This window comes from Salmo trutta, chromosome 5, assembly GCF_901001165.1.
Source record: "Salmo trutta chromosome 5, fSalTru1.1, whole genome shotgun sequence".
Lineage (NCBI taxonomy): Eukaryota > Metazoa > Chordata > Actinopteri > Salmoniformes > Salmonidae > Salmo > Salmo trutta.
The window spans coordinates 63401743-63426000 of NC_042961.1; the positions used below are offsets into that span (position 1 = coordinate 63401743).

At 41.8% G+C, this 24258-nt stretch overlaps 1 protein-coding gene across 1 annotated transcript in view; it reads left to right on the forward strand.

The window, feature by feature from the left end:
- The window catches only part of LOC115194770 (uncharacterized), a 519835-nt gene that overhangs the window by 2181 nt on the left and 493396 nt on the right, over nucleotides 1-24258 (forward strand). Inside the window, exon 2 of the mRNA XM_029754698.1 lies at nucleotides 194-550. Within this exon, the coding sequence (XP_029610558.1) occupies nucleotides 194-550 (357 nt within the window). The remainder of the gene's footprint in view (nucleotides 1-193; nucleotides 551-24258) is intronic.

Here is a 24258-nt window from a genome sequence, read left to right on the forward strand (position 1 = left end):
GATCAATTAAATCTAGGTTAAACTGACAATGGAGGGAAGAGCAGAAATCTCAAAAAATAATTTGACTTCATTTGGCTTCAATGCACTATTGAGTCTTCACATAGGAATGAATGGGGTCATATGGACCAGAATCCATGGAACAACAGGAAGTTACCAGGTATCTTTAACTGTGTTTCATTCTGTTTTTCTCCAGGGTCGTCTGAGGTTCAGGTTGTTGGACCGGCTGACCGAGTCGTTGCCGTAGCTGGTGATGACGTCATTCTACCATGTTCCCTGAAACCCAGTGTCAATGCTGAGGACATGACAGTGGAGTGGACAAGGTTGAGCCTGAAAGCAGAAAATGTCCATCTTTACCGTCAAGATCGAGACTCCAATGAGGATCAGTTTCCATCCTACAAGGGAAGGACATCATTGTTTAATGAAGAACTGAAGAAAGGCAACGTCTCCTTAAAGCTGACCAGAGTTACTCTCTCTGATGCTGGAAGCTACAGGTGCTTCATTCCAACACTGACCAGCCAGGTGAAGGAAACCACCGTCCAACTCCTTGTTGGTGAGTCATGAATACTGGAGATGTGATCAGAGGTTGTATTGGTAAATCTGGCTAAATGATTGGCTGCTAAAATATCAACATGTCTTCCTCCCTCATCAGTCCTTCCTCTGTTATAGATCATGTATTCAGCTGGTCTTCCTTCCTCTGTTATAGATCATGTATTCAGCTGGTCTTCCTTCCTCTGTTATAGATCATGTATTCAGCTGGTCTTCCTCCCTCATCAGTCCTTCCTCTGTTATAGATCATGTATTCAGCTGGTCTTCCTCCCTCATCAGTCCTTCCTCTGTTATAGATCATGTATTCAGCTGGTCTTCCTTCCTCTGTTATAGATCATGTATTCAGCTGGTCTTCCTTCCTCTGTAATAGATCATGTATTCAGCTGCTCAGCACACAGCCTTTACAACACACTCCTCACACATCCAAACCTCCCACACTGTCACACTGTCTGTGTCCTAATATTCCTACTACCTGCTGTAGTGTCCTAATATTCCTACTACCTACTGTTGACTCACTGGTTGTGTCCCAATATTCCTACTACCTACTGTTGACTCAGTTACTCTGTGCTGATAGTGAAACCCTTCCATTGAGAAGGTATTGTATAGCCAACAGCATCGTGCTGCTTTGTTAATTGATTTGTCCAAGGCTTTTGACACAGTGAATTATTGATGTCATTCAAGTAAAGCTGTTGCTGGTTTAATGATTATCTCAGTGTTACATCACAATGTATTCAGGTTGATGGCATGACTTCTGACCATCTTTCTGTTAATACTGGAGTGCTGCAGGGTTCTGTTCATTATTTAAGTAATAACTTGTGTGAAAACATTGCTGAGGCAAAGGTCCATCTACAGTGGGGAGAACAAGTATTTGATACACTGCCGATTTTGCAGGTTTTCCTACTTACAAAGCATGTAGAGGTCTGTAATTTTTATCATAGGTACACTTCAACTGTGAGAGACGGAATCTAAAACAAAAATCCAGAAAATCACATTGTATGATTTTTAAGTAATTAATTTGCATTTTATTACATGACCTGCTCATCAACCCTGCCTCAGATAGTCACTTATCAAAACAAGCCACTAGAGGTGATGTCATCAAGTAGGGATGTACTTTAATCAACATTATAATACATGGAAATACACTACATGACCAAAAGTATGTGGACACCTGCTATTATCTAACATTAGGTAGAATCACTACATGACCAAAAGTATGTGGACACCTGCTATTATCTAACATTAGGTAGAAACACTACATGACCAAAAGTATGTGGACACCTGCTATTATCTAACATTAGGGAGAAACACTACATGACCAAAAGTATGTGGACACCTGCTATTATCTAACATTAGGTAGAAACACTACATGACCAAAAGTATGTGGACACCTGCTCATTGAACATCTCATTCCAAAATCATGGGCATTAATATGGAGTTGGTCCCCCTTTGCTGCTATAACAGCCTCCACTATTCTGGGAAGGCTTTCCACTAGATGATGGAACATTGCTGTGGGGACTTGCTTCCATTCAGCCACGAGCCTGGGTTCCCCACAGAAAGGCTGTGGGTTTCTGGAATATCATTACCCATGTGCCAGATGTGTTCCCCTTCCCCTGTAATCCTGTCTGTCACTGCTGTCACCCATGTATTATTAGTGAGGTTGGGTACTGATGTTGGGTGACTAGGCCTGGCTCGCTTTCAGCTTTCCAGTTCATAGCAAAGGTGTGAATAAAGAGAGGGGTGGACTCAGAGACATCAGACTAAACAAGACATGAATAAAGAGAGGGGTGGGCTCAGAGACATCAGACTAAACAAGACATGAATAAAGAGAGGGGTGGACTCAGAGACATCAGACTAAACAAGACATGAATAAAGAGAGGGGTGGATTTTAACACCAACATATATATGTATAACTGTGTATATCTGGTAACCAACACTAGACACTCTACCATGCTGCTGTTAGATTGGTAACCAACACTAGACACTCTACCATGCTGCTGTTAGACTGGTAACCAACACTAGACACTCTACCATGCTGCTGTTAGATTGGTAACCAACACTAGACACTCTACCATGCTGCTGTTAGATTGGTAACCAACACTAGATACTCTACCATGCTGCTGTTAGATTGGTAACCAACACTAGAACTCTACCATGCTGCTGTTAGACTGGTAACCAACACTAGACACTCTACCATGCTGCTGTTAGATTGGTAACCAACACTAGAACTCTACCATGCTGCTGTTAGATTGGTAACCAACACTAGACACTCTACCATGTTGCTGTTAGATTGGTAACCAACACTAGACACTCTACCATGCTGCTGTTAGATTGGTAACCAACACTAGACACTCTACCATGCTGCTGTTAGATTGGTAACCAACACTACACACTCTACCATGCTGCTGTTAGATCAACAGCTACAGGAAGTGTTTGGTTGGAGTCATTACAGATAAAGGTTGTTCAACCAGTTATTGAGTAGGGGAATTACTTTTTCACACAGGGCAATTGAGTGTTGCATAACTTTGTTAATTAAATAAGTACTTTTTTTTGTTATCTGTAAACTCAGGTTCCCTTTATCTAATATTATGTTTTGGTTGAAGATCTGATAACATTCAGAATCAAAAATATGCGAAAAATAGAGAAAATCAGAAAGAGGGCTACTATACTATATTACTATACTACTATACTTACTATACTTACTATACTACTATACTATACTACTATACTTACTATACTACTATACTATACTTACTATACTACTATACTTGTTTACTGTATTCACTCTCAGCTTTATCTTCACGGTTCTGGAATTTTTTTATGGTATTGTCCAGGCCTGGAAAAGTTTTTAAAATATAATAAAATCCTACAAGTTCTGGAAAAATCATGGAAATGTATTTATAATTTCTGTTAAATGTAATTTATTTAGACACAGGAGAGAGAAACAGTCAGAGATTGCAGCAGCAGGTGGGGGGGGGGGCAAAGTTAAATGTACTTCAATCCAGCCCGCGAGACATTATTTTATATTTAAATATTAATATATTATTATATTCGAGTTACGATTTTTTGCCTAAAATTACTCATTCCATGATATACAAACAACCTCCAATAGATGGCGCTGTAGCCTGGATCTTCAGTCAGATTCAGAATGCGCTCAGTCATCATAGCCACTTCATTGCTTAATGACTTTTGACGTGAATAATGACTGCGATAATGACAAAAGTGGACTCTGAATGTCGTGTGTTTAAAGAAGAATATGTACTAATATTGGACATAAGGCTGATATGCCAAGAAAGTGTTAATAAGGAATATAATCTCAATCGTCATTTTTCAAGCAAACAGTCTGCTTGGACAAATGAATCTACCGTTGAGCAAACGTCACAACAGATGGATCACCAGATCTTATGTTGTTCTCTAGACAAATGAGCAGCCGGTCTCTTGCTCATTTTCATTTTCCGACACTGGCTGCACTGAACGCGCCTACATTGCAGTGCCGCACTGAGCACTTAGATCGACCTGCATGCTGAGTTTTCTTGCTGCTTCTCAGAGTTCAGGATTGAGACTGAGCTGGAGCTTGTATCGTACCCCTGTCTTTCCACAGGGAGGAAGCACCACCTGCTAATCGACATCCAAGGTGACAGCGCTTTGAAGGAGGAGTACAACACAGCAACAATAGGCCAGTTCTATGCCTCACTGAATGAAATAACGTTTCCAAACATTTAAAAAGCACGCCCAAAGGATTCTTGTTTTATTCGGGTCCATATTATGTGTGTGAACAAACGTTCTCAGTCATGAATTACAACAAATCCCGTCACAGGTCAAATTTAACAAATTACCAATTGTCAAAATGTTCTGAGAATCTCTACATCAAAGATGACAGCAGACGTTGATGCCCTTGAGAGGTGACCAGACCCATTGTTCACATTAAGACTTGAACAAACCGTGACTGGGATTCTTCTTTTTCATGGTGATGGTTATGCAGTGAGAATTAGCCAGCAATTCACTTGGATACAGGTCGTTTGTCCCCATACATCTGACAATTAACACTTATTCAGTCAGATTTGGGCTGAGGTGATTGGATAACTGTAAATATGGCTCACAATGGAGATGAGAATTGTTCCTTATTTCAAAAACAGACCGTCCCAAATGAAACGGATGCTCTTACCATATGTTACACTCACATTTTAGAATTGTTTTTTTTTACCCACCTGCTGTTACATTTTGCATGTGTCCAGTCATATAATATACACTGCTCAAAAAAATAAAGGGAACACTTAAACAACACAATGTAACTCCAAGTCAATCACACTTCTGTGAAATCAAATTGTCCACTTAGGAAGCAACACTGATTGACAATAAATTTCACATGCTGTTGTGCAAATGGGATAGACAACAGGTGGAAATTATAGGCAATTAGCAAGACACCCCCAATAAAGGAGTGGTTCTGCAGGTGGGGACCACAGACCACTTCTCAGTTCCTATGCTTCCTGGCTGATGTTTTGGTCACTTTGAATGCTGGCAGTGCTTTCACTCTAGTGGTAGCATGAGACGGAGTCTACAACCCACACAAGTGGCTCAGGTAGTGCAGCTCATCCAGGATGGTACATCAATGCGAGCTGTGGCAAGAAGGTTTGCTGTGTCTGTCAGCGTAGTGTCCAGAGCATGGAGGCGCTCCCAGGAGACAGGCCAGTACATCAGGAGACGTGGAGGAGGCCGTAGGAGGGCAACAACCCAGCAGCAGGACCGCTACCTCCGCCTTTGTGCAAGGAGGAGCAGGAGAAGCACTGCCAGAGCCCTGCAAAATGACCTCCAGCAGGCCACAAATGTGAGTCAGAAACAGACTCCATGAGGGTGGTATGAGGGCCCGACGTCCACAGGTGGGGGTTGTGCTTACAGCCCAACACCGTGCAGGACGTTTGGCATTTGCCAGAGAACACCAAGATTGGCAAATTCGCCACTGGCGCCCTGTGCTCTTCACAGATGAAAGCAGGTTCACACTGAGCACATGTGACAGACGTGACAGAGTCTGGAGACGCCGTGGAGAACGTTCTGCTGCCTGCAACATCCTCCAGCATGACCGGTTTGGCGGTGGGTCAGTCATGGTGTGGGGTGGCATTTCTTTGGGGGGCCGCACAGCCCTCCATGTGCTCGCCAGAGGTAGCCTGACTGCCATTAGGTACCGAGATGAGATCCTCAGACCCCTTGTGAGACCATATGCTGGTGCGGTTGGCCCTGGGTTCCTCCTAATGCAAGACAATGCTAGACCTCATGTGGCTGGAGTGTGTCAGCAGTTCCTGCAAGAGGAAGGCATTGATGCTATGGACTGGCCCGTCCGTTCCCCAGACCTGAATCCAATTGAGCACATCTGGGACATCATGTCTTGCTCCATCCACCAACGCCACGTTGCACCACAGACTGTCCAGGAGTTGGCGGATGCTTTAGTCCAGGTCTGGGAGGAGATCCCTCAGGAGACCATCCGCCACCTCATCAGGAGCAGGCCCAGGCGTTGTAGGGAGGTCATATAGGCACGTAGAGGCCACACACACTACTGAGCCTCATTTTGACTTGTTTTAAGGACATTACATCAAAGTTGGATCAGCCTGTAGTGTGGTTTTCCACTTTAATTTTGAGTGTGACTCCAAATCCAGACCTCCATGGGTTGATAAATTGGATTTCCATTGATTATTTTTGTGTGATTTTGTTGTCAGCACATTCAACTATGTAAAGAAAAAAGTATTTAATAAGATTATTTCTTTCATTCAGATCTAGGATGTGTTGTTTAAGTGTTCCCTTTATTTTTTTGAGCAGTATATATCTATTTGTAAGTTTGCATATTGTGACTGTTTGATTGTACTTTACAAGGGTAGAGATGCAGGATCTGTGTGTGTGCTTGACTGTGTCTGAGATGTTATAAATTATATGCATTTTGTGAAAAAATTTTCGAATTGTTTTTTCTCCATAAACAAGGGTAGAATTGTTCTGCAAGCATATATACACCTACAGTGATTAATTGTATTATTCATTTATTTTCGACAAAACTAATGATTGACTTCATTGTATTCAGTTCAATTGAATCGAATCATGTGAATCAAAATAATAATTTGTGAATTGTGGACATTCATTTTTGGAAAAAAGATTGTGGCTTCAAAACTTGTTTTGTAGATACTTCCAGTTGATTTGGCCATCCAATGTATGGGACATTGCAACTCAATAGATGTTAGTCAGCCTGCAAAGTAAACTTCTTAGGCAGCTAAGATAAATGACTGAACTAGAAAAGGTTCATTCCATGAAGAACATGGACATGCTATAGTTGAATAAAACGATGTGTAGCCACCGTAGCCATTTGATCTTTGATATATTGAATGAGCAAATTATTTCTAAAGGCATAAAGTGTATTTGGTTGTAATGTTGCAATGTTTTACATCAACGGTGGTCCGCCGTCCTCCAGGAGAGATAATGGGTGGTCCACTGTCCTCCAGGATAGATAATGGGTGGTCCGCCGTCCTCCAGGATAGATAATGGGTGGTCCGCCGTCCTCCAGGATAGATAATGGGTGGTCCGCCGTCCTCCAGGAGAGATAATGGGTGGTCCACTGTCCTCCAGGATCGATAATGGGTGATCCACCGTCCTCCAGCAGAGATAATGGGTGGTCAGCCATCCTCCAGAAGAGATGATGGGTGGTCAGCCGTCCTCCGGGAGAGATACTGGGTGGTCAGCCGTCCTCCAGAAGAGATAATGGGTGGTCAGCCGTCCTCCAGGAGAGATAATGGGTGGTCAGCCGTCCTCCAGAAGAGATGATGGGTGGTCAGCCGTCCTCCAGGAGAGATGATGGGTGGTCAGCCGTCCTCCGGGAGAGATACTGGGTGGTCAGCCGTCCTCCGGGAGAGATACTGGGTGGTCAGCCGTCCTCCAGGAGAGATGATGGGTGGTCAACCGTCCTCCAGGAGAGATGATGGGTGTGCAGGCTTTTATTCCAGTCCCCCTCAAACAAACCACATTGATGTGTTTGAGCAGGGCTTGATCAAAAGCCTGCACACTCAGTATCTCTCCAGACTGAGGGTTGACCACCCAGTATCTCTCCTGGCTGAGGGTTGACCACCCAGTATCTCTCCTGGCTGAGGGTTGACCACCCAGTATCTCCCCAAACTGAGGGTTGACCACCCAGTATCTCTGCTGGCTGAGGGTTGACCACCCAGTATCTCTGCTGGCTGAGGGTTGACCACCCAGTATCTCTGCTGGCTGAGGGTTGACCACCCAGTATCTCCCCAAACTGAGGGTTGACCACCCAGTATCTCCCCAAACTGAGGGTTGACCACCCAGTATCTCTGCTGGCTGAGGGTTGACCACCCAGTATCTCTGCTGGCTGAGGGTTGACCACCCAGTATCTCCCCAAACTGAGGGTTGACCACCCAGTATCTCTGCTGGCTGAGGGTTGACCACCCAGTATCTCTGCTGGCTGAGGGTTGACCACCCAGTATCTCTGCTGGCTGAGGGTTGACCACCCAGTATCTCTCCAGACTGAGGGTTGACCAGCCAGTATCTCTCCAGACTGAGGGTTGACCACCCAGTATCTCTCCAGACTGAGGGTTGACCACATGTGTTTTATACAGTAGCCTAACAGGTCTTCTACTTTGGGGGGGTTAAGTGCCCTGATCAATGATAGGAGATGGTACATAAGATTAGAGAGCAGCTTTGATACCACATTACACTTACTTTTCTATATCTACATAGAGACTCCACCAACTGTTGAACATGGACATTTTGTTTAGTCATGGAGAAGTCATAAAATTCCATCTGTCAAAATGTGTTTGAACCCTGTATCTGGAGGTGCTGTATCTCAGCCAGTGATCTGTTTTATCTTGTATCTGTGTAGGTGCTGTATCTCAGCCAGTGATCTGTTTTATCTTGTATCTGTGTAGGTGCTGTATCTCAGCCAGTGATCTGTTTTATCTGGTATCTGTGTAGGTGCTGTATCTCAGCCAGTGATCTGTTTTATCTTGTATCTGTGTAGGTGCTGTATCTCAGCCAGTGATCTGTTTTATCTTGTATCTGTGTAGGTGCTGTATCTCAGCCAGTGATCTGTTTTATCTTGTATCTGTGTAGGTGCTGTATCTCAGCCAGTGATCTGTTTTATCTTGTATCTGTGTAGGTGCTGTATCTCAGCCAGTGATCTGTTTTATCTTGTATCTGTGTAGGTGCTGTATCCCAGCCAGTGATCTGTTTTATCTGGTATCTGTGTAGGTGCTGTATCCCAGCCAGTGATCTGTTTTATCTTGTATCTGTATAGGTGCTGTATCCCAGCCAGTGATCTGTTTTATCTTGTATCTGTATAGGTGCTGTATATCTGCCAGTGATCTCTATTGCTGGAACTAAAGGCTGGGGAGTGGTCCTGAAGTGTGAGTCTGGAGGCTGGTTTCCTGAACCTGAGATGGAGTGGCTGGACAGTTCTGGAACCATCCTCCCTGCTGATGGACCTCCAGAGAGACACAGGGACCCAGAGGGCCTCTACACTGTGAGACGACATGTCACCGTGAACCAGACTGACACCAACAACTTCACCTGTAGAGTTAAACAGCTGGAGATCAACCACCCGAAGGAGACAAAGATTCATGTCCCAGGTGAGGTCTTCATTGGTTAACCCAAATACCTGAGACCCCTAGTTAGTTAGACTAGTTAGTGGAGGACGGTTTCCTAAGGGATGATGCTTTACTTCCTGTACAGTATATATGTAGGTGTTGTTGTAATGGTTTGACATGGCTTCTCTGTTTCAGATTACTTGTTTCCTAAATTACAAGTAGGGTTGATTGTTGGTCTACTAACAGCAGCAGCTGTTGTAGTTCTTGCAGCTTCAGGTGGTGGTGTCTACTGGTCGAGAAAACGTACTGAAGGTGAGTTTAACCTTGATGTCTGACTGGTCCTTGATGTCTCATGTGTAGATGTATATAACACAAATCAATATACCAGGTTAACTTCAGACCAGAACTGTGTTAGAAAGATCAGGATATAACTAGGAATGATCCATATCCTGTCCATTAGACTCTATTCATTTATACCAGGTTACCTTCAGACCAGTCCTGTATTAGATCAGGATATAACTAGGAATGACCCATATCCTGTCCATTAGACATTCAACTTGTGGTCGTTGTAGATCAAAACATGTTCAGGAGAGTTTTACCTTTTTACTACGGGGTCTCAAACAGTTCGGATGGTACAGACATTAAATAGTAATTTGTACGCCGAGGTGTTCGATTCTGAAACAGCCAAACAGGACACTGCTGTGGAAGTAAAGTCTTAAAGTCACAGATTTTGTTTTAAGATTATGCTAATTAGAGGAATTAATTAGATTACATCGCGGGAGCAGACATCCAGGCTTTTAATGATTATTATTGTAATGCTTTTATACATTTGTTTTCTTTTGTCTACAGAGAAGAAGCTTAGAGAACTATTGGAAGAACGAGGTAAGTGGTCTGTTGTCTTGTTAGAGTTTCACATATAGAGATTATGATTATTACTATAATACTGATGGGTCAACTGTTAATCACAGACCTCATGGTTTATTACTATAATACTGATGGGTCAACTGTTAATCACAGACCTCATGGTTTATTACTATAATACTGATGGGTCAACTGTTAATCACAGACCTCATGGTTTTAATGGTTATAATGTATATTCATTTGTGTTTTAAAAGACTGTTTCCAGGCTTTTAATGATTATTATTGTAATGCTTTTATACATTTGTTTTCTTTTGTCTACAGAGAAGGAGCGTAGAGAACAAGGTAAGTGGGCTGTTGTCTTGTTAGAGTTTCACATATAGAGATTATGATTATTACTATAATACTGATGGGTCAACTGTTAATCACAGACCTCATGGTTTATTACTATAATACTGATGGGTCAACTGTTAATCACAGACCTCATGGTTTATTACTATAATACTGATGGGTCAACTGTTAATCACAGACCTCATGGTTTATTACTATAATACTGATGGGTCAACTGTTAATCACAGACCTCATGGTTTTAATGGTTGTACTGTATATTAATTTGTGTTTTTAATAGACCGTGTGTGTGTGTGTGTGTGTGTGTGTGTGTGTGTTTACAACCAGAAAACACAGAATATTAATCAATATTCATATTTCCAGACTTTTTAATGATTATTATTGTAATGCTTTTATACATTTGTTTTATTTTGTCTACAGAGAAGAAGATTAGAGAACTATTGGAAGAACGAGGTAAGTGGGCTGTTGTCTTGTTGGAGTTTCACATATAGAGATTATGATTATTACTATAATACTGATGGGTCAACTGTTAATCACAGACCTCATGGTTTATTACTATAATACTGATGGGTCAACTGTTAATCACAGACCTCATGGTTTATTACTATAATACTGATGGGTCAACTGTTAATCACAGACCTCATGGTTTATTACTATAATACTGATGGGTCAACTGTTAATCACAGACCTCATGGTTTATTACTATAATACTGATGGGTCAACTGTTAATCACAGACCTCATGGTTTATTACTATAATACTGATGGGTCAACTGTTAATCACAGACCTCATGGTTTATTACTATAATACTGATGGGTCAACTGTTAATCACAGACCTCATGGTTTATTACTATAATACTGATGGGTCAACTGTTAATCACAGACCTCATGGTTTATTACTATAATACTGATGGGTCAACTGTTAATCACAGACCTCATGGTTTATTACTATAATACTGATGGATCAACTGTTAATCACAGACCTCATGGTTTATTACTATAATACTGATGGGTCAACTGTTAATCACAGACCTCATGGTTTATTACTATAATACTGATGGATCAACTGTTAATCACAGACCTCATGGTTTTGTCTTGTTCTACAGTATATAACTCTACATCTAACCTGACTAGTAATGTCCTCTTGTTCTACAGTATATAACTCTACATCTAACCTGTCTAGGTCATGCCCAGATTGTGACCAGAAACAAGGATCACCTCATTCAGATGGTTTCCAAGGGGAAATCCATAGCATCTGAGCTGCACCAGAAGGACTTGATCCCTGATGAGATGAACTCTCAGATCAGTGCTGCCGGGACCAGCCAGGAACAGATGAGACTGTTGTACGAGGCCCTAGAAGAAGCAGAAGACTCAACAAGAGTGAAATCAGCATTTTACGGGATTCTACTGGATCTGGAACCTCACCTTGTCAAAGACCTGGGTAAGAACCTCTCTACATCTGGTTACATATCACTGGAATATAAACCTTATCTAGTCTATCACCTGGGTAAGAACCTCTCTACCTCTGGTTACATATCACTGGAATATAAACCTTATCTAGTCTATCACCTGGGTAAGAACCTCTCTACCTCTGGATACATATCACTGGAATATAAACCTTATCTAGTCTATCACCTGGGTAAGAACCTCTCTACCTCTGGTTACATATCACTGGAATATAAACCTTATCTAGTCTATCACCTGGGTAAGAACCTCTCTACCTCTGGTTACATATCACTGGAATATAAACCTTATCTAGTTTATCACCTGGGTAAGAACCTCTCTACCTCTGGATACATATCACTGGAATATAAACCTTATCTAGTCTATCACCTGGGTAAGAACCTCTCTACCTCTGGATACATATCACTGGAATATAAACCTTATCTAGTCTATCACCTGGGTAAGAACCTCTCTACCTCTGGTTACATATCACTGGAATATAAACCTTATCTAGTCTATCACCTGGGTAAGAACCTCTCTACCTCTGGATACATATCACTGGAATATAAACCTTATCTAGTCTATCACCTGGGTAAGAACCTCTCTACCTCTGGTTACATATCACTGGAATATAAACCTTATCTAGTCTATCACCTGGGTAAGAACCTCTCTACCTCTGGTTACATATCACTGGAATATAAACCTTATCTAGTTTATCACCTGGGTAAGAACCTCTCTACCTCTGGTTACATATCACTGGAATATAAACCTCTGAGGGGTGACCAGTCCTCTACTGGCTGTACTGGGTAGAGAGGAACCAGGCTCTGAGGGGTGACCAGTCCTCTACTGGCTGTACTGGGTAGAGAGGAACCAGGCTCTGAGGGGTGACCAGTCCTCTACTGGCTGTACTGGGTAGACCAGAGGAACGAGGAACCAGGCTCTGAGTGGTGACCAGTCCTCTACTGGCTGTACTGGGTAGACCAGAGGAACCAGGCTCTGAGGGGTGACCAGTCCTCTACTGGCTGTACTGGGTAGACCAGAGAATCCAGGCTCTGAGGGGTGACCAGTCCTCTACTTGCTGTACTGGGTAGACCAGAGAAACCAGGCTCTGAGGGGTGACCAGTCCTCTACTGGCTGTACTGGGTAGAGAGGAACCAGGCTCTGAGGGGTGACCAGTCCTCTACTGGCTGTACTGGGTAGACCAGAGGAACCAGGTTTTGAGGGGTGACCAGTCCTCTACTGGCTGTACTGGGTAGACCAGAGGAACCAGACTCTGAGGGGTGACCAGTCCTCTACTGGCTGTACTGGGTAGAGAGGAACCAGGCTCTGAGGGGTGACCAGTCCTCTACTGGCTGTACTGGGTAGACCAGAGGAACCAGGCTCTGAGGGGTGACCAGTCCTCTACTGGCTGTACTGGGTAGACCAGAGGAACCAGGCTCTGAGGGGTGACCAGTCCTCTACTGGCTGTACTGGGTAGACCAGAGGAACCAGGCTGTGAGGGGTGACCAGTCCTCTACTGGCTGTACTGGGTAGACCAGAGGAACCAGGCTCTGAGTGGTGACCAGTCCTCTACTGGCTGTACTGGGTAGAGAGGAACCAGGCTCTGAGGGGTGACCAGTCCTCTACTGGCTGTACTGAGTAGACCAGAGGAACCAGGCTCTGAGGGGTGACCAGTCCTCTACTGGCTGTACTGGGTAGACCAGAGGAACCAGGCTCTGAGGGGTGACCAGTCCTCTACTGGCTGTACTGGGTAGACCAGAGAAACCAGGCTCTGAGGGGTGACCAGTCCTCTACTGGCTGTACTGGGTAGAGAGGAACCAGGCTCTGAGGGGTGACCAGTCCTCTACTGGCTGTACTGGGTAGACCAGAGGAACCAGGCTCTGAGGGGTGACCAGTCCTCTACTGTATGTACTGGGTAGACCAGAGAAACCAGGCTCTGAGGGGTGACCAGTCCTCTACTGGCTGTACTGGGTAGAGAGGAACCAGGCTCTGAGGGGTGACCAGTCCTCTACTGGCTGTACTGGGTAGACCAGAGGAACCAGGTTTTGAGGGGTGACCAGTCCTCTACTGGCTGTACTGGGTAGACCAGAGGAACCAGACTCTGAGGGGTGACCAGTCCTCTACTGGCTGTACTGGGTAGAGAGGAACCAGGCTCTGAGGGGTGACCAGTCCTCTACTGGCTGTACTGGGTAGACCAGAGGAACCAGGCTCTGAGGGGTGACCAGTCCTCTACTGGCTGTACTGGGTAGACCAGAGGAACCAGGCTCTGAGGGGTGACCAGTCCTCTACTGGCTGTACTGGGTAGACCAGAGGAACCAGGCTGTGAGGGGTGACCAGTCCTCTACTGGCTGTACTGGGTAGACCAGAGGAACCAGGCTCTGAGGGGTGACCAGTCCTCTACTGGCTGTACTGGGTAGAGAGGAACCAGGCTCTGAGGGGTGGCCAGTCCTCTACTGGCTGTACTGGGTAAACCAGAGGAACCAGGCTCTGAGGGGTGACCAGTCCTCTACTGGCTGTACTGGGTAGACCAGAGGAACCAGGCTCTGAGGGGTGACCAGTCCTCTACTGGCTGTACTGGGTAGAGACGAACCAGGCTCTGAGGGGTGACCAGTCCTCTACTGGCTGTACTGGGTAGACCAGAGGAACCAGGCTCTGAGGGGTGACCAGTCGTCTACTGACTGTACTGGGTAAACCAGAGGAACCAGGCTCTGAGGGGTGACCAGTCCTCTACTGACTGTACTGGGTAGACCAGAGGAACCAGGCTCTGAGGGCTGACCAGTCCTCTACTGGCTGTATACTTTACATATTTATATATATTATGTAACTCAGCAAATAAAGAAACATCTCACTGTCAGCTGCGTTTATTAACGTGTAAATATTTGTATGAAGATTAGATTCAACAGCTGAGACATAAACTGAACAAGTTCCACTGACATCTGACTAACAGAAATGGAATAATGTGTCCCTGAACAAAGGGGGAAGGTCAAAATCAAAAGTAACAGTCAGTATCTGGTGTGGCCACCAGCTGCATTAAGTGCTGCAGTGCATCTCCTCCTCATGGACTGCACCAGATTTTCCAGTTCTTGCTTTGAGATGTTACCCCACTAATCCACCAAGGCACCTGCAAGTTCCCGGACATTTCTGGGGGGGAATGGCCCTAGCCCTCACCCTCCGATCCAACAGGTCCCAGATGTGCTCAATGGGATTGAGATCCGGGCTCTTCGCTGTCCATGGCAGAACACTGACATTCCTGTCTTGCAGGAAATCACGTACAGAACGAGCAGTATGGCTGGTGGCATTGTCCCACCAATGAGTTCGTACCACACCAATCTTAGTTGATTATTTATTTACTAGCAAGCTAAAATGATGATAAAAGATGCACAAAACACAGTCTAGGCTATTGATTAGGACTTTGTATAACGGGCCAACACACTATGGCGTGTGTTACCCAAAATGGGGATTTAAAAGAGAGAGAAAAAGAGAAAGTACACGAGAAATATACATTTGGGTGCATTCGTCAGCTATGCTTATTTAAACCTAGCCTTGCCCCGAACTGCCGCTCTTATGGGTCAGAATATAATTATTTAATTACGTGTTGGAGGTCTCCGGTGGGAAGCTCCACGTGAGTCGTTTAGGCTTCTCAATGACGCACTTCTCCGGCGCAACTCTCTGGTTGTCCTCACCATGTCAGTGTCCCTTTGGCTTAGTGGTCTGATTTCTCCCCCTTTCTCTGATAGTGTCGTCTGAAGACGGACAGCTCTGTAGCTCAGAGCTCACAGCTTAGGAATGGAACAGCGTAGATACCACGATTCGATGGGGAGTGTAGGCCAGGTGTTCCGGCTTGAATTCACCCGCTTAGACACGGCTACTCATCCATAGCATGGGTAGAAAAATATTTATTTGTCTTCAACCTTGTGTGGCGTTTTGGGTTCGTTGACCTTTTAGACCTTGGCTGCAGCTTGGGGTTACTTAGTCTGATCTGTTCATTCTTAACCCCATGTCTTATACCCTCGGGTCAGAAGTGGGTGTAACCGCCTTTAGGGCAATTCTCTGGGCGTACCAAGTTAAGAGGCAAGGTCTAGATTTTACTCAAATCCAATTTTAGACACTAACGTCACATTTCATCTTTACCAAAACATTCTCTTTGATTTGGATATTTTCCACACAACGTACATTGTATAAACATCAGGCATATACTGGGAAAACTCTTAAAGTTACAATGTTTTCATAATAACGTCATCTATTAACCTTTAATAACAAAACAAAAATGGCATACATTTTCATATTCCATCTATCGTCATGACCACCATTGTGGCTGATTGTTCCAAAGTCCCTTTATTGCATGTTTAATGTTCTGAGGCCAGTTCTCCATAGTGAGACGACAAAGGAATTTTGTCTGTGGCCTAAGATTTAACATGGGTGTGAGGGGTCATAAAACCCCCACATCTTCAGACCCCTAGATCTCTCCTCCTCTGTTGGGGGTTGAGAGATAATCTGTAGGGTTGTGGTCTCCTGTAACCTGACCTGATCAGGACAGTCATGACATCAAGCTCAGTCCGATGATGCTGTGACACACCGCCCCAGACCATGGCGGACCCTCCACCTCCAAATCGATCCCGGCGCAGAGTACCGGCTTCGGTGTAACGCTCATTCCTTCGACGATAAACGCAAATCCGACCATCACCCCTGGTGAGACAAAACTGCGACTCGTCAGTGAACAGCACTTTTTGCCAGTCCTGTCTGGTCCAGCGACAGGTAGGTTTGTGCCCATAGGCGACGTTGTTGCCGGTGATGTCTGGTGAGGACCTGCCTTACAACAGGCCTACAAGCCCTCAGTCAAGCCTCTCTCAGCCTATTGCGGACAGTCTGAGCACTGATGGAGGGATTGTGCGTTCCTGGTGTAACTCGGGCAGTTGTTGTTGCCATCCTGTACCTGTCCCGGAGGTGTGATGTTCGGATGTACTGATCCTGTGCAGGTGTTGTTACTTGTGGTCTGCCACTGTGTGGACAATCAGCTGTCCATCCTGTCTCCCTGTTGCGCTGTCTTAGGCGTCTCACAGTACGGACATTGCAAAAAAAATCCCTGGCCACATCTGCAGTCCTCATGCCTCCTTGCAACATGCCTAAGGCACGTTTACATATATGAGCAGGGACCCTGGGCATCTTTCTTTTGGTGTTTTTCAGAGTCAGTAGAAAGGCCTCTTTAGTGTCCTAAGTTTTCATTACTGTGATTTTAATTGCCTACCATCTGTAAGCTGTTAGTGTCTTAACGACCGTTCCACAGGTGCATGTTCATTAATTGTTTATGGTTCATTGAACAAGCATGGGAAACAGTGTTTAAACCCTTTACAATGAAGATCTGTGAAGATTTTTACAAATTATCTTTGAAAGACAGGGTCCTGAAAAAGGGACGTTTCTTTTTTTGCTGGGTTTAGGTTAGGGATGAACAGGTTTAGGTTAGGGATGAACAGGTTTAGGTTAGGGATGAACAGGTATGGGTTAGGGATGAACAGGTATGGGTCGGGGATGAACAGGTATGGGTTAGGGATGAACAGGTATGGGTTAGGGATGAACAGGTATGGGTTAGGGATGAACAGGTATGGGTTAGGGATGAACAGGTATGGGTTAGGGATGAACAGGTATGGGTCAGGGATGAACAGGTATGGGTTAGGGATGAACAGGTATGGGTTAGGGATGAACAGGTATGGGTTAGGGAGGAACAGGTATGGGTTAGGGATGAACAGGTATGGGTTAGGGATGAACAGGTATGGGTTAGGGATGAACAGACCAGTCCCAAATCCCTGTGATTCGCATAAAGAAAATAAGTATATAACTCTACATCTAACCTGACTAGTAATGTCCTCTTGTTCTACAGTATATAACTCTACATCTAACCTGACTAGTAATGTCCTCTTGTTCTACAGTATATAACTCTACATCTAACCTGACTAGTAATGTCCTCTTGTTCTACAGTATATAACTCTACATCTAACCTGACTAGTAATGTCCTCTTGTTCTACAGTATATAACTCTACATCTAACCTGACTAGTAATGTCCTCTTGTTCTACAGTATCTAACTCTACATCTAACCTGACTAGTAATGTCCTCTTGTTCTACAGTATATAACTCTACATCTAACCTGTCTAGTAATGTCCTCTTGTTCTACAGTATATAACTCTACATCTAACCTGACTAGTAATGTCCTCTTGTTCTACAGTATATAACTCTACATCTAACCTGACTAGTAATGTCCTCTTGTTCTACAGTATATAACTCTACATCTAACCTGACTAGTAATGTCCTCTTGTTCTACAGTATATAACTCTACATCTAACCTGACTAGTAATGTCCTCTTGTTCTACAGTATATAACTCTACATCTAACCTGACTAGTAATGTCCTCTTGTTCTACAGTATATAACTCTACATCTAACCTGACCAGTAATGTCCTCTTGTTCTACAGTATATAACTCTACATCTAACCTGTCTAGTAATGTCCTCTTGTTCTACAGTATATAACTCTACATCTAACCTGACTAGTAATGTCCTCTTGTTCTACAGTATATAACTCTACATCTAACCTGACTAGTAATGTCCTCTTGTTCTACAGTATATAACTCTACATCTAACCTGACTAGTAATGTCCTCTTGTTCTACAGTATATAACTCTACATCTAACCTGACTAGTAATGTCCTCTTGTTCTACAGTATATAACTCTACATCTAACCTGACTAGTAATGTCTTCTTGTTCTACAGTATATAACTCTACATCTAACCTGACTAGTAATGTCCTCTTGTTCTACAGTATCTAACTCTACATCTAACCTGACTAGTAATGTCCTCTAGTTCTACAGTATATAACTCTACATCTAACCTGACTAGTAATGTCCTCTTGTTCTACAGTATATAACTCTACATCTAACCTGACTAGTAATGTCCTCTTGTTCTACAGTATATAACTCTACATCTATCCTGTCTAGTAATGTCCTCTTGTTCTACAGTATATAACTCTACATCTAACCTGTCTAGTAATGTCCTCTAGTTCTACAGTATATAACTCTACATCTAACCTGACTAGTAATGTCCTCTTGTTCTACAGTATATAACTCTACATCTAACCTGACTAGTAATGTCCTCTTGTTCTACAGTATATAACTCTACATCTAACCTGACTAGTAATGTCCTCTTGTTCTACAGTATATAACTCTACATCTAACCTGTCTAGTAATGTCCTCTTGTTCTACAGTATATAACTCTACATCTAACCTGACTAGTAATGTCCTCTTGTTCTACAGTATATAACTCTACATCTAACCTGTCTAGTAATGTCCTCTTGTTCTACAGTATATAACTCTACATCTAACCTGACTAGTAATGTCCTCTTGTTCTACAGTATATAACTCTACATCTAACCTGACTAGTAATGTCTTCTTGTTCTACAGTATATAACTCTACATCTAACCTGACTAGTAATGTCCTCTTGTTCTACAGTATATAACTCTACATCTAACCTGACTAGTAATGTCCTCTTGTTCTACAGTATATAACTCTACATCTAACCTGACTAGTAATGTCCTCTTGTTCTACAGTATATAACTCTACATCTAACCTGTCTAGTAATGTCCTCTTGTTCTACAGTATATAACTCTACATCTAACCTGACTAGTAATGTCTTCTTGTTCTACAGTATATAACTCTACATCTAACCTGACTAGTAATGTCCTCTTGTTCTACAGTATCTAACTCTACATCTAACCTGACTAGTAATGTCCTCTAGTTCTACAGTATATAACTCTACATCTAACCTGACTAGTAATGTCCTCTTGTTCTACAGTATATAACTCTACATCTAACCTGTCTAGTAATGTCCTCTTGTTCTACAGTATATAACTCTACATCTAACCTGACTAGTAATGTCCTCTTGTTCTACAGTATATAACTCTACATCTAACCTGACTAGTAATGTCCTCTTGTTCTACAGTATATAACTCTACATCTAACCTGACTAGTAATGTCCTCTTGTTCTACAGTATATAACTCTACATCTAACCTGACTAGTAATGTCCTCTTGTTCTACAGTATATAACTCTACATCTAACCTGACTAGTAATGTCCTCTTGTTCTACAGTATATAACTCTACATCTATCCTGTCTAGTAATGTCCTCTTGTTCTACAGTATATAACTCTACATCTAACCTGTCTAGTAATGTCCTCTAGTTCTACAGTATATAACTCTACATCTAACCTGACTAGTAATGTCCTCTTGTTCTACAGTATATAACTCTACATCTAACCTGACTAGTAATGTCCTCTTGTTCTACAGTATATAACTCTACATCTAACCTGACTAGTAATGTCCTCTTGTTCTACAGTATATAACTCTACATCTAACCTGACTAGTAATGTCCTCTTGTTCTACAGTATATAACTCTACATCTAACCTGACTAGTAATGTCCTCTTGTTCTACAGTATATAACTCTACATCTAACCTGACTAGTAATGTCCTCTTGTTCTACAGTATATAACTCTACATCTAACCTGTCTAGTAATGTCCTCTTGTTCTACAGTATATAACTCTACATCTAACCTGACTAGTAATGTCCTCTTGTTCTACAGTATATAACTCTACATCTAACCTGACTAGTAATGTCCTCTTGTTCTACAGTATATAACTCTACATCTAACCTGACTAGTAATGTCCTCTTGTTCTACAGTATATAACTCTACATCTAACCTGACTAGTAATGTCCTCTTGTTCTACAGTATATAACTCTACATCTAACCTGACTAGTAATGTCCTCTTGTTCTACAGTATATAACTCTACATCTAACCTGACTAGTAATGTCCTCTTGTTCTACAGTATATAACTCTACATCTATCCTGTCTAGTAATGTCCTCTTGTTCTACAGTATATAACTCTACATCTAACCTGTCTAGTAATGTCCTCTAGTTCTACAGTATATAACTCTACATCTAACCTGACTAGTAATGTCCTCTTGTTCTACAGTATATAACTCTACATCTAACCTGACTAGTAATGTCCTCTTGTTCTACAGTATATAACTCTACATCTAACCTGACTAGTAATGTCCTCTTGTTCTACAGTATATAACTCTACATCTAACCTGACTAGTAATGTCCTCTTGTTCTACAGTATATAACTCTACATCTAACCTGACTAGTAATGTCCTCTTGTTCTACAGTATATAACTCTACATCTAACCTGACTAGTAATGTCCTCTTGTTCTACAGTATATAACTCTACATCTAACCTGTCTAGTAATGTCCTCTTGTTCTACAGTATATAACTCTACATCTAACCTGACTAGTAATGTCCTCTTGTTCTACAGTATATAACTCTACATCTAACCTGACTAGTAATGTCCTCTTGTTCTACAGTATATAACTCTACATCTAACCTGACTAGTAATGTCCTCTTGTTCTACAGTATATAACTCTACATCTAACCTGACTAGTAATGTCCTCTTGTTCTACAGTATATAACTCTACATCTAACCAGACTAGTAATGTCCTCTTGTTCTACAGTATATAACTCTACATCTAACCTGTCTAGTAATGTCCTCTTGTTCTACAGTATATAACTCTACATCTAACCTGACTAGTAATGTCTTCTTGTTCTACAGTATATAACTCTACATCTAACCTGACTAGTAATGTCCTCTTGTTCTACAGTATCTAACTCTACATCTAACCTGACTAGTAATGTCCTCTAGTTCTACAGTATATAACTCTACATCTAACCTGACTAGTAATGTCCTCTTGTTCTACAGTATATAACTCTACATCTAACCTGTCTAGTAATGTCCTCTTGTTCTACAGTATATAACTCTACATCTAACCTGACTAGTAATGTCCTCTTGTTCTACAGTATATAACTCTACATCTAACCTGACTAGTAATGTCCTCTTGTTCTACAGTATATAACTCTACATCTAACCTGTCTAGTAATGTCCTCTTGTTCTACAGTATATAACTCTACATCTAACCTGACTAGTAATGTCTTCTTGTTCTACAGTATATAACTCAACATCTAACCTGACTAGTAATGTCCTCTTGTTCTACAGTATCTAACTCTACATCTAACCTGACTAGTAATGTCCTCTAGTTCTACAGTATATAACTCTACATCTAACCTGACTAGTAATGTCCTCTTTTTCTACAGTATATAACTCTACATCTAACCTGACTAGTAATGTCCTCTTGTTCTACAGTATATAACTCTACATCTAACCTGACTAGTAATGTCCTCTTGTTCTACAGTATATAACTCTACATCTAACCTGACTAGTAATGTCCTCTTGTTCTACAGTATATAACTCTACATCTAACCTGACTAGTAATGTCCTCTTGTTCTACAGTATATAACTCTACATCTAACCTGACTAGTAATGTCCTCTTGTTCTACAGTATATAACTCTACATCTAACCTGACTAGTAATGTCCTCTTGTTCTACAGTATATAACTCTACATCTAACCTGACTAGTAATGTCTTCTTGTTCTACAGTATATAACTCTACATCTAACCTGACTAGTAATGTCCTCTTGTTCTACAGTATATAACTCTACATCTAACCTGACTAGTAATGTCCTCTTGTTCTACAGTATATAACTCTACATCTAACCTGTCTAGTAATGTCCTCTTGTTCTACAGTATATAACTCTACATCTAACCTGACTAGTAATGTCCTCTTGTTCTACAGTATATAACTCTACATCTAACCTGACTAGTAATGTCCTCTTGTTCTACAGTATATAACTCTACATCTAACCTGACTAGTAATGTCCTCTTGTTCTACAGTATATAACTCTACATCTAACCTGACTAGTAATGTCCTCTTGTTCTACAGTATATAACTCTACATCTAACCTGACTAGTAATGTCCTCTTGTTCTACAGTATATAACTCTACATCTAACCTGACTAGTAATGTCCTCTTGTTCTACAGTATATAACTCTACATCTAACCTGACTAGTAATGTCCTCTTGTTCTACAGTATATAACTCTACATCTAACCTGACTAGTAATGTCCTCTTGTTCTACAGTATATAACTCTACATCTAACCTGTCTAGTAATGTCCTCTTGTTCTACAGTATATAACTCTACATCTAACCTGACTAGTAATGTCCTCTTGTTCTACAGTATATAACTCTACATCTAACCTGACTAGTAATGTCCTCTTGTTCTACAGTATATAACTCTACATCTAACCTGACTAGTAATGTCCTCTTGTTCTACAGTATATAACTCTACATCTAACCTGACTAGTAATGTCCTCTTGTTCTACAGTATATAACTCTACATCTAACCTGACTAGTAATGTCCTCTTGTTCTACAGTATATAACTCTACATCTAACCTGTCTAGTAATGTCCTCTTGTTCTACAGTATATAACTCTACATCTAACCTGACTAGTAATGTCTTCTTGTTCTACAGTATATAACTCTACATCTAACCTGACTAGTAATGTCCTCTTGTTCTACAGTATATAACTCTACATCTAACCTGACTAGTAATGTCCTCTAGTTCTACAGAATATAACTCTACATCTAACCTGACTAGTAATGTCCTCTTGTTCTACAGTATATAACTCTACATCTAACCTGTCTAGTAATGTCCTCTTGTTCTACAGTATATAACTCTACATCTAACCTGACTAGTAATGTCCTCTTGTTCTACAGTATATAACTCTACATCTAACCTGACTAGTAATGTCCTCTTGTTCTACAGTATATAACTCTACATCTAACCTGACTAGTAATGTCCTCTTGTTCTACAGTATATAACTCTACATCTAACCTGACTAGTAATGTCCTCTTGTTCTACAGTATATAACTCTACATCTAACCTGACTAGTAATGTCCTCTTGTTCTACAGTATATAACTCTACATCTATCCTGTCTAGTAATGTCCTCTTGTTCTACAGTATATAACTCTACATCTAACCTGTCTAGTAATGTCCTCTAGTTCTACAGTATATAACTCTACATCTAACCTGACTAGTAATGTCCTCTTGTTCTACAGTATATAACTCTACATCTAACCTGACTAGTAATGTCCTCTTGTTCTACAGTATATAACTCTACATCTAACCTGACTAGTAATGTCCTCTTGTTCTACAGTATATAACTCTACATCTAACCTGACTAGTAATGTCCTCTTGTTCTACAGTATATAACTCTACATCTAACCTGACTAGTAATGTCCTCTTGTTCTACAGTATATAACTCTACATCTAACCTGACTAGTAATGTCCTCTTGTTCTACAGTATATAACTCTACATCTAACCTGTCTAGTAATGTCCTCTTGTTCTACAGTATATAACTCTACATCTAACCTGACTAGTAATGTCTTCTTGTTCTACAGTATATAACTCTACATCTAACCTGACTAGTAATGTCCTCTTGTTCTACAGTATCTAACTCTACATCTAACCTGACTAGTAATGTCCTCTAGTTCTACAGT